Source organism: Pongo abelii, chromosome 21 (genome assembly GCF_028885655.2).
Source record: "Pongo abelii isolate AG06213 chromosome 21, NHGRI_mPonAbe1-v2.0_pri, whole genome shotgun sequence".
NCBI classification, from domain to species: Eukaryota; Metazoa; Chordata; class Mammalia; order Primates; family Hominidae; genus Pongo; species Pongo abelii.
Window position 1 is genome coordinate 12868781 of NC_072006.2, and position 12250 is coordinate 12881030.

A 12250-nucleotide genomic window follows, 5' to 3' on the forward strand; every position below is an offset into this window, starting at 1 on the left:
AGGTGTGGTGGCTTACGCCTGTAATCCCCACACTTTGGGAGGCTGAGGTGGGCAGATCATGATTTCAGGAGTTCAAGACCAGCCTGGCCAACATAATGAAACCCCGTCTCTACTAAAAATACAAAAATTAGGCAGGCATGGTGGCGCATGCCTGTAGTCCCAGCTACTCAGGAGGCTGAGGCAGGAGAATCGCTTGAATCCGGGAGGTGGAAGTTGCAGTGAGCTGAGATGACACCTCTGCATTCCAGCTTGGGCAACAGAGTGAGACATCTTCTCAAAAAAAAAAAGTGCCAAGCGCTATTCTAGCAGGAGATCTGCTGTGAACTAAGACAGAGTAGGTCCCTGTCCTTAGGCAGGGGACATCCTTGAGCAGGGAGCTGACATTAACTAGCTCACCAGGCAAATAAGATTATATCATGCAGAGTGAACGCGGGGACAATGGAGGAGTAGCGGGCAGGAACACTGCTCTATGGGGGTTCAGGACGGCCTCTCTGAGGAGGCAGCACTTGAACTAAGTCCACCAGGAGGAGCCAGGGTGATGAAGGGTCAGGGTGGAAGGCCCAGGCGCAGGCCCTGAGGCAGGAGTTGGGTTGGTGTATGTGGCTGGAACCTAGTGATGGCAGAGGGAATGGGTTGGTGGCTAATGAGGCTGCTGGGGTGACAGGGGCCAGATCCTGCAGGATCCTGAGGTCATAAGTAAGGAGTTTGAACTGCATTCTGAACATATGGTAGGAAGCCATGTCAGAGTTTTGATCAAGGGAAGTGAATTTATGTTTTTAGAAGACTCTGGCTTCTGTGTCGAGAGTGGATAGTATGGGTGTAAGAGTGGGAGCAGAGAGACCAATGGGAGGCAGTGGATCCAGGCAGCATTGGGAGTGGTTTACACTAGAGTGGGAAGAAGTTAGGGAGCTGTATAACTTTGATGGAGCTTCCCAGAACTTACCTTGAGACATTAACCAGATAATGAGAGTATTCTGTGCAGTAAGTAGTTCAGTGGCTGATGTTTCAGTTATCTGTTGCTGCATTATAAACCACTCCAAAACTTAGTGGCTTTTGATCCCTGTATCTTTTTTCTGATTCTGTGGATTGACTGGGCACTACTGGGTGGTTCTTTACTTAGTGGGCTGAAGGCTGGGGTCACTCATGTGCTGTATCAACCTGGGAGCTAGTTTGGGACTGGAATCACCAGGAGAGCCTCTCTTCCTCCAGAGTCCATCTCTCTGTGGCCTCTAGTTATTAACTGGTCTAGCTGGACTCCAAGAGGGAGAAAGTGGAAGCAAGCCACCAGTTGTCTTAACAGCTAGACTCAAAAGTCCCAGAAAGTTCTTTCTGCTACTTTCTGATTGGTCAGAGCTATTCACAAGGTCCACCCAGCTTCAGGGGGTGGGGAAATTTATCCTGCCTTTTGATACGAGGAGCCGCTTAGTAGGGATGGAGGAATTGTTAGTGGCTATATTTAGAAATTACATACCACACTTTTCAGTTTTACCTTGAAACTGACTTTAAGCCTTGGAAGAATTCAAAGTTGGCCTTTGAAAATTTTGGTGTCCAGTTTGGGAAGGTATGAAAGCAAATTATAATGGAAGGAATCTTGCTCTTTCCTTTTAACAAAGTTATTTTCTAGGTTAAGAGCAAACTGATTCTACAAAAACAAGTTTTTAAACATCATCCAACCCTTTGCAAACAACTTTATAAATGTGCCTTTTAATCTTCCATCTGATTTCTTTGCTTATTATAAAGCCCTAATTGTAGATGTTCTGTTAGTACATGACTGAGAGCCCTGGAGCGGCAGTCATTGAAGAACAACATCTTTCCAGTCCAGCTCTTGGGGTTTGAAATGAAACACATAAAATCTACCAAGTCTGTTAGGATACCTTCCTAGGGAACAGAGCCCTCTTCCTCATTGAACCCCTGATAAGACCTGTCTGCTACTGAGATTTATTTTAGGGATGATATTCTACATCACTCCCATTTTTGTCAAATTTATTTACTGGAAAAGAGATTGTATGAGTTTGTTTTCATGCTGCTGATAAAGACATACCTGAGACTGGGAAGAAAAAGAGGTTTAATTGGACTTAGAGTCCCACCTGGCTAGGCAGGCCTCAGAATCATGGTGGGAGGCAGAAGCCACTTCTTACATGGTGGTGGCAAGAGAAAAATGAGAAAGATGCAAAAGTGGAAACCCCTGATAAAACCATCGGATCTCGTGAGACTTATTCACTACCATGAGAACAGTATGGTGGAAACCGCCCCCATGATTCAAATTATCTCCCACTGGGTCTCTCCCACACCATGTGGGAATTATGGGAATACAATTCAAGATGAGATTTGAGTGGAGACACGGAGCCAAACCATATCATTCCACCCCTGGCCTCTCCAAATCTCATGCCCTCACACTTCAAAACCAATCATGCCTTCCCAACAGTCCCCCAAAGTCTTAACTCATTTCAGCATTAACCCAAAAGTCCATAGTCCCAAGTCTCATCTGAGACAAGGCAAGTCCCTTCCTTCTGTGAGCCTGTAAAATCAAAAGCAAGCTAGTTACTTCCTAGATACAATGAGGGTACAGGTATTGGGTAAATACAGCAGTTCTACATGGGAAAAATAGGCCAAAACAAAGGGGTTACAGGGCCCATGCCAGCTTGAATTCCAGCAGGGCAAATTCTAAATGATCTAAAATGATCTCCCTTGACTCCTTATCTTACATCCAGGTCACACTGATGCAAGAGGTAGGTTCCCAAAGTCTTAGGCAGCTCCACCCCTGTGGCTTTGCAGGGTATAGCCCCCCTCCTGGCTGCTTTCATGGGCTGGCATTGAGTGTCCAATTTTTCCAGTTGCACAGTGCAAGCTATCGGTGGATCTGCCATTCTGGGGTCTGGAGGACGGTGGCCCTCTTCTCACAGCTAGGCAGTGCCCCAGCAGGGACTCTGTGTGGGGGCTCTGACCCCATATTTCCCCGTGGGGGCTCTGACCCCATTATTTCCCCTCTGCACTGCCCTAGCAGAGATTTTCCATGAGGGCCCTGCCCTGACAGCAAACTTTTGCCTGGGCGTCCAGGTGTTTCCATACATCTTCTGAAATCTAGGTGGAGGTTCCCAAACCTCAATTCTGGACTTCTGTGCACCCTCAGGCTCAACACAAAGTGGAAGCTGCCAAGGTTTGGGACTTGCACCCTCTGAAACCATGGGCCGAGCTGTACCTTGGCCCCTTTTAGCAATGACTGGAGCGGCTGGGGCACAGGGTAGCAAGTCCCCAGGCTGCCTTCTAGGCTTCCAGGTCTGTGATGGGAGGGGCTGCCATGAATACCTGTGGCATGCTGTGGAGATTGTCTTGGGAATTAACATTTGACTCCTTGTTACTTATGTAAATTTCTGCAGCCAGCTTGAATTTCTCCTCAAAAAATAGGTTTTTCTTTTCTACTGCATTGTCAGGCTCTGAATTTTCTGAACTTTTGTGTTCTGTTTCCCTTTTAAAATGGAATGCTTTTAATAGCACCCAAGTCACTTTTTTTTTTTTTTTTTTTTTTTTTTTTTGAGATAGAGTCTTGCTCTGTTGTCCAGGCTGGAGTGCAGTGGTGCGATCTCGGCTCACTGCAACCTCTGCCTCCCAGGTTCAAGTGATTCTCCTGCCTCAGCCTCCCAAGTAGCTGGGATTACAGGTGTGTGCCACACTATGCCTGGCTAATTTTTGCATTTTTAGTAGAGACAGGGTTTCACCATGTTGGCCAGGCTGGTCTTGAACTCCTAACCTCAGGTGATCCGCCCACTTCCATCTCCCATAGTGCTAGGATTACAGGCATGAGCCACCATGCCTGGCCTTCAAGTCACCTCTTGAATGCTCTGCTGCTTAGAACTTTCTTCCACCAGATACCCTAAATCATCTCTCTCAAATTCAGAGTTCCACAGATCTCTAGGGCAGGAGCAAAATGCCGCCAGTCTCTTTCCTAAAACATAGTAAGAGTCACCTTTGCTCCAATTCCCAACAAGTTCCTCATCTCCATCTGAGACCACCTCAGCCTGGACCTTATTGTTCATATCACTATCAGCATTTTTGTCAAAGCCATTCAACAAATCTCTAGGAAGTTCCAAACTTTCCCACATTTTCCTGTCTTCTTATGAGCCCTCCAAACTGTTTCAGCCTCTGCCTAATACCCAGTTCCAAAGTCATTTCCACATTTTCAGATATCTTTTCAGCAACACCCCACTCCTGGTACCAATTTATTATATTAGTCTGTTTTCATGCTGCTGATAAAGACATACCCAAGACTGGGAAGAAAAAGAGGTTTAATTGGACTTACAGTTCCACATGGCTGGGTAGGCCTCAGAATCATGGCAGGAGGCGAAAGACACTTCTTAGTGGGCAGTGGCAAGAAACAAATGAGGAAGATGCAAAAGCAGAAACCCCTGATAAAAAAAAAAAACAAAACATCAGATCTTGTGAGACTTATTCACTACCATGAGAACAGTATGGTGGAAACTGCCCCCATGATTCAAATTATCTCCCACCAGGTCCCTCCCACAACACAAAGGAATTAAGGGAGTACAATTCAAGATGAGATTTGTCTGGAACACAGAGCCAAACCATATCAGAGATGTATTTCAAAAATTCTATATACAGTAGTAGTTGGCCCCAGTGGCTCTTTGGATAACAGAGCAATCATATAATATGACTCGTGTGTGTTACCTACTTGATACTAGCGCTGGTTAATATTTAGTGAAGGGGTTGAAGGCATAATATAGACAAAGTGAAGCCTAGAGAAGCTGCAAATCCAGTGTTCAATCCTGCATCTCACTCACTCTGAGTTAAAAAATTTTTTAAATGACTTCAAAATTTTAAAATTATTTTTATTTTAAACAGCTGGGGTTTTTTGTGTCTAGTTTTATGCAAGGGTGTCTACAAACTTTGTATTGAAGTTTGAGCTTTCCAAATAAGTAATACAAAAAGACCTACTTTTTGACACATAAAAATTTGATACTAATTATATATGGAAATTAACCAATCCTCAGAGTAATTTTATTTCTTTTTTTTCTTTTTCTTTTTTTTTTGAGACAGAGTCTCGCTCTATCGCCCAGGCTGGAGTGCAGTGGTGCGATCTCGGCTCACTGCAAGCTCCGCCTCCTGGGTTCACGCCATTCTTCTGCCTCAGCCTCCCAAGTAGCTGGGACTACAGGCGCACCTGCCACCACGGCCGGCTAATTTTTGTATTTTTAGTAGACACAGGGTTTTACCGTGTTAGCCAGGATGGTCTCGATCTTCTGACCTTGTGATCCACCTGCCTCAGCCTCCCAAAGTGTTGGGATTACCGGCATGAGCCACTGTGCCCAGCCTGAGTGATTATTTCTATATAACCAGTGTTTCTTTCTCATAGACTTCCTTGCCGTCCAGGAAGGGATTTCGACACCAGATCACCAAGTTTTTGTATCGCTTGGTGGGATCAGAAGATATGGCTGTGGACCAGAGTATTGTCAGCCCTTATACCTCTCGGATCTTGAAACCTTATATCAGGTATATGGAGAACTAGAGATGTGATGTCAGGTGTGTCATGAGGGATAATGATTGTGGTTTCTGTGCCCTGTTCTCTTGTTGGAGAGAATAAAGATCACAAACTGAGCACCATTGGCAAGGACTGAGTTCTGTGCTTCACCTCCAGTTTTGTCCTTTGCTTGTTTCAACTCTACTTTTTTGCAGAGAACATGGTCCTTTGAAAGAAACTTAAAAAGCAAAAATAAATTAAAGATTGCTTTGTGATGATCATAATTGTTATTTTATTTATTATTATTATTTTTTTGAGACAGACTCTTGCCCTGTCACCCAGGCTGGGGTACAGTGGTGCAATCTTGGCTCACTGTAACCTCCGCCTCCGGGGTTCAGGGAATTCTTTTGCCTCAGCCTCCCAAGTAGCTGGGATTATAGGCATGCACCACCAAGCCCAGCTAATTTTTGTATTTTTAGCAGAGACAGGGTTTCACCATGTTGGCCAAGCTGGTCTTGAACTCCTGACCTCAAGTGATCCGCCCGGCTTGGCCTCTCAAAGTGCTGGGATTACAGGTGTGAGCCACTGGGCCCGGCCCTTATAATGTTATTTTAAATACTAAAGTTGTATATTTTTAGTAGTCTGAAATGAAAAAATGTGAAAGACATCCTAGTTGAGCCTCCACCTGGACTGGATGTATATGAAGCAGTTTCCAACAATGAATGTCATTGTCCAGGCAATGAAATGGAAGCTGAGCTTGCTAGAGAGGACCCAGCAGTGTCTGGCACTGTAAATGAGAGCATATTATTGCACTCATTGCACTACAATTGCCCTGCAGCTCCATGATCACCCTGACCCTCCATGCCAGCACCACATTCTTGGGCAGGCACAGCGAGAAGCAGTTTGTGAGCCTGCTCCAAGCTCACTTTGTCTCTGGTGTTCCCCAAATGCCCCACAAAGTTGAGTGTTCCCTCTTCTGGCCTCCAAGGCACTGGAGATGCATCCTCATATCTGACTCCTCGGGGTGAATCTAATGCTGTATCTGTTTCCTCACTTTGTTCACGAAGGCACCTAGCACAGTCCCTGGTGGGTACAGAGGGCTTTGGCCTGATGAATGTTCCGAGTGAATTTTAGATTTCATACATAAAAGTATAGCTATAATCAAGCCAGCTTCGTGTAAAACAGTGCAGATTACTTTAAAGTTTGAAGCAGATCAAAGACTTTACATGAGTCAAAAAGCTAGGAATAATACCACGTATTTTTATTGACTTGAATTTGTTTATCTTCTGTGGTACCGGAGGCGTGATTATGAAACAAAGCCACCCAAACTGCAGCTCCTGTCACAGATTCGTTCCCACCTGCACAGGAGCGACCCTCACTGGACGCCGGAGCCCGACGCACCTCTCGATTACTGTTATGTGCGGCCAAATCACATCCCAACGATCAACTCCATGTGTCAGGAGTTTTTTTGGCCTGGTATGTTCCCCCTTCCAAACCAGGCAGGTCATTTTTCTGTACGGTCCATTCTAGCAATTTTTAAAATTAGTTTATGTGATAGCCTTAAGATTTTTATTTATGATTTCGTTTAGTTTGTCTCTGCTAACATGGAAATATTAAAATACAAATACCTCTTGCTTTCCTAAAATCTAGAAGAAGCCAGCAATAAACAGTGTTTTTGTTTGTTTCTCTTCCCTGTTTGTCTCTGCTTCCAGAATAAAAGATTCATCCTGTTTTGCTTCTGCATATATTTAGATACCAGGTAATGTCTATCAAAGATACACAGACTGGTAGCTTGGGCGTGTTTGGACACTTTTGTTTTTGGCTTAATAATTCTTTATGTTTTGTTTATTTAGCTCTTCCTTAGAGAGTATTAGTACAGCCAGAAGGTGTTTTTTAAAAGCCAAATACCCTGATCACAGACTGTGAGAATAAGGGTAAACCCAACATAATATGTCATTTTATCAGCCTTAACAAAATTGCCTCTGAAGACCAAAGTCATTAATTAAAGGAACACATTTTCATTGCTAAATATAAACTGTTCTTTGTGGATCTGCTTTCCCACGCTGCCTTGAAACCTAAAGGAAATAATACATGTCTTTCAGATGTTAGATACGATTTCATCAAGATAGAGCTTTGTCATCTTTATTGTCACATAATCACATAACCATGAATGTGGTGGCAGAGCTGCACTCATTCTTTTGGGAGTCATACTGAGCCAAAAGTCACATTCTGGGAGCATCTCCTGCTTCCTGCCCTTATGTTAGGTGCCTTCCATACATTATGCACAGAAGCATATTTTACTTATTTATTGTGAAAGGTAGCATTTGTACAAAAGAACTTATAAATTATATGTGTGTGGGGTAAAGGATGTGATAGAATACGCTCGGGGGATCTTTACTCAACCCCGTCAGGTCTAGGTATGCTCTTCATCTTACACATTGCAGAAACGGAGTCTCTGAGACATTTTGAAATGTGCCAAGCCACACATGGTAGAGGAGGCTGAGTTCAAAGCCGGCTGTGTCCAATTTTGAACCCGTGCACTGCTACCTACCCTATTCTGCCACTCTTCTTTTAGAAAATACTATGTAATTTCAATATTTTCTAAAATTCACTCTTATTGTTATGATCTGGATGTGTGGTCTCTATGTTACCTCCAGTTTTGGTGTTTTTTTTTTTTTTTAGCATGCAGGTGTAGCTATATGTACATGCTGAACAGCTTGGTGTTCCTTAATTCTCAAAGGCATGTGGTTTGAGTCTCCGATGGTTTCTTTTCTTTAGGCATTGACCTGTCTGAGTGTCTGCAGTACCCAGACTTCAGTGTTGTTGTTCTTTATAAAAAAGTCATCATTGCCTTTGGCTTCATGGTTCCTGACGTGAAATACAATGAAGCTTACATTTCATTTCTGTTTGTCCACCCTGAATGGAGAAGAGCAGGGATTGCAACTTTCATGATCTATCATCTGATTCAGGTAAGTTGTCTATGTTTATGATTTATCACCTGTGTCTGGGCTCCCCTGAACAACCTGGAAGAGGAATGAAGCTGAGCTAGCCCTTCCCAGCATGGCCCAATGAAATGGTTTCCTCGGAAACCAAGTGAAGAAAGCCAGTCATCAGCTTTCATGAGGTTATCAAAGCACACAGACAAAAATCTCCGACCCTCTAAAATAAGATTATTATTCAGACTCACGTTTCATAGAAACCAGTTTGTGAACATGTGTAGTAAATAAAATGAGACAATACCAAAAGCAAGAGCTTTAGGGTGGACTATTCATATTAGTAATAGCTACTGCTCTTAGGATCATCACCTTCGCAACTCAGAGAAGTGAGGGTAAGACTATTATTTTTATTTTTTTTAATATTTGTAAACATTTTAGCACAACTGTATCAATAAGAATATATATATATTTTTTGAGACAGGGTCTCATTCTGTCACCCAGGCTGGAGTTGCACAATCATAGCTCACTGCAGCCTCAACCTCCTGGGCTCAAGTGATTTTCCCGCCTCAGCCTTCTGGGTAGCCAGGACCACAGGTGCACACTGCCATGCCCGGCTGATTTTTTGTAGGGACAGGGTCTCACTGTGTTGCCTGGTCTGTGCTTGAACTCCTGGGTTCAAGCAATCCTTCCACCTCAGCATCCCGAGTGCTAGGATTATGGGCATGAGCCACCATGCCTAGCTACATATTTTATTTTTGCTGATAGTTTTTAATTTTACTATCACTGTATAAGGCTGATATGAACCTTCTAAGATTTGATTCTAGTATTGAATTATAGTCTGAATTATAATTCATCCTTTAATATATTTGTATCACCTTTGAAGAAAATGCACCATATACCACCATCAAAAAACATGCAAGGATTTTTTTTCCCCTAGATTTTTTAGTCAACTTTTACTTAGAAACCATTTGGTATGGAGGATTATATGTTATGCAGGCAAGATTCCTTTTAAAGAGGAGATGAAGATGATAAAAGTTGTTTCTCCAATTTTTAATGAAACTTGCTTAATAATTCCCAAATGTTGGCAGGAACCTTGAGAACCATTTTCCTAGAAATTGCTTTCCTTCTCTCCTTAGGCAGTGACTATGTAAATCACTCACTGAGTAATTAACATGTGCTACTTTGGGTGGTGGTTTTCTCTTGAGAGTTTCTCAGTTATTTCTACAACACTCCCTTTCTCTGCCCCATCCCACCCAAGAGTTGATCTCTCAGTATGCATCTTTTTAACCTAGGAGAGCACTTAGAGGATTTGCTGCTGTATCTGTCACTGGTAAGGGCCTGAAGACAGGGCAGGAATAGTACTCTGTCCTTGTGTGTGTGTGTCCTTGGTGCCCAACATGACTGCTGGTACAGTCAGTCCCTGCTGAGTGTTTGCGAGGCCACTGGAGGAGTGGTTCATCTTTGCAGGTGGGCACCTTCCCCTCCAGCCAGACCATACACCTGAGGGCCCAAACATAGGTGGCGCACACTCGCTGGCACTCAGTGATTGCCACGGTGAGATCACGTATATTTGCAATCTAGCAAACACTAACATGTCCCCACAAAATTTGCTTTAAAAACTCACAAAGTGCTCTTGTCCCTGGCATACTGGTAAGTGCTCTCTTGTCCTAAAAATGCCTATGGATACACATGGAAGTTAAGCAGAGAAAGCAGGTAGCTATCAGATGACTGTCAACAGAGGAGTTCTTAGAGGCATGAGAGAACCATGGGTTATAAATCTCAAGGACTCTTTCAACTTCAGTATTTCAATGCCTTCTTTATTAAAAAGTAAGTTCTTAAATGATATGACTTTTGGGACACCTTACTCTGTGTAGCTGATTAAAGAATCTAAGGACTTGCCTTGTGTTGATAGAATGATTGTTACTCTTTTCCCCTAAGATTAGGTCAAAGCTGAATGTAGAAATCTCAGTTCTAAGAAGCTAATTCTCTCAGTTTTAGAGAGACAGAAGGTGGACTTTGGGATTCAGAAGGTCTATACAAGGGCCTCAGGTTTTATAATTACATTCTTAATATTTCATGTTTGTGCATGTAATTTAGCAGGCCTAGTAAAGGAATTTTTACAGGTTTTGGGGAGGTACAAGATAACATCTAGTTTTAAAAAGCAAAACTTATTTTGTTCTGTATTTATTCAAGGTTATCATAGTGTTGGGTATTGAAATGTTTGACATATTTAAAGGTAATTGAGTTGTAAATAATAAAGCTGACAATAACAATATCCCCATTGACCCTTTGCTTTAAAGAAAAATAAAAAACACCCAGAATACTATCAATTTCCTTGGTCTTGTGAATGTTTTGATCAGCAGCAAAATGTCATTCTGTTTCCAGCTGTTGCTAGGTGTTGCAGTGTCTCAGCCTCAGTCTCTGATTTCTCCGGTTTCCATAACTAACTGCCTACACTTAAAAGCGTTTCTTTACCTACTCATTTTCCCTCAGGCCTTTCCATTTTTATCTTGTATTTTTCCACTCTTTTGGCAGACCTGCATGGGCAAGGACGTAACCCTTCACGTCTCAGCAAGCAACCCCGCTATGCTACTGTACCAGAAGTTTGGATTCAAGACTGAAGAATATGTATTAGATTTCTATGATAAATATTACCCATTGGAGAGTACAGAGTGTAAACACGCATTCTTTCTGAGGCTCCGGCGCTGATGTGAATACAGCTCACAGAGAAATGCATGCGCTATTGGAGAACAGGTCTTTGTGGAGATCTAAAGGCAGTGATTGATTTCACAGGGAGCTCTAATCTTCTCTGTGATTACATGGTCCTTCAAACTCCCAACTAAAGTGAGAAAAGCGGCATGCAGTGAAATGAGCAGTGAGCAGCCCTTTAGCAAAATCACCCTCCAGTCCTTCCTGGAGATGCCTTCAGCCAGCATCCCAGACTCCACAGTTAAATGAATGATGTCGTGATTCTCCCTCCACCTGACAGTTTGTAAGAGTGAAAGAGCATCTAACCTGATGCTCTTGGAGAGAGATAACCTGTCTGTTGTAACTTAAAGAATGAGAAAATGTGGTGTAGCTATTAAAGATTCATGCAGTCCCAAAAGGCACTGTCCTGTCCTGGGATGATGAGAGATTATGAGGTGATTTCATAAAAGGAATCCAACCCTGTGCCCGGCCATTGATGTGTTGTCATTGAATCCAGGAGGATTTCTAGGGCACTGAAGTTTTGTTGTTTCTTTTGCTGACTTTGGTTACTGTCAGAAAAAATAAACTAGATGTTTGTGTCTACATGTTCTACATGTTCTACCTGTTCTACCTATTAGCATCTTCCTGCAGGGACTTGGGCCCATGGCCTGGGAGGTTGGTTTGGGATTGGGCTTGTTGGGCAGCCTGCCATTCACCTGGCCTATCCTGGCCCTTCTCATGCCCAAGACAGTTGTTTCACAGGAGTGGAAGTGTGGGTGATGCAAGTAGAACCCTCTAGATGTACCCTGTATGGTCTGCTGGACCGGACTGTTTGCTGTGTTTGTGGCTGTTGGAGATAGACTGTCAATCAGGTTGTTTGTGATCCAACAAGAACATTTCCAAAAGTATCTAGGTGTTCTCAAATAAAAAGCTTTCTTTGCACAACCCATGGCCAGAGCTTCAATCTAGTCAGTTTGCTTTCAAACCCTCTTTAATTAAGATCAGTGGTTCTTAACTTTTTGGGACATAGATCACTTTGAGAATACAAAGAAAGCTGAATACTCTAGAAAACGGTTATGCACATTTAAAATTTTGCATCAGGGATCTGTTGACCACAAGTTAAGAACATCTGTTCTAGAAGCTGTACTTGCAG

At 43.0% G+C, this 12250-nt stretch overlaps 1 protein-coding gene across 2 annotated transcripts in view; it reads left to right on the forward strand.

The window, feature by feature from the left end:
* Positions 1-11700, forward strand: part of KAT14 (lysine acetyltransferase 14) — a 45160-nt gene extending 33460 nt beyond the window's left edge. For both annotated transcript variants that reach the window (XM_009233339.4, XM_054541613.2), the window contains exons 7-10: positions 5369-5505; positions 6774-6949; positions 8252-8442; positions 10945-11700. In XM_009233339.4, coding sequence (XP_009231614.4) covers positions 5369-5505; positions 6774-6949; positions 8252-8442; positions 10945-11118 — 678 coding nt within the window. In that variant the 3' untranslated portion in view covers positions 11119-11700. The remainder of the gene's footprint in view (positions 1-5368; positions 5506-6773; positions 6950-8251; positions 8443-10944) is intronic.
* Positions 11701-12250: the final 550 nt, after the last annotated feature.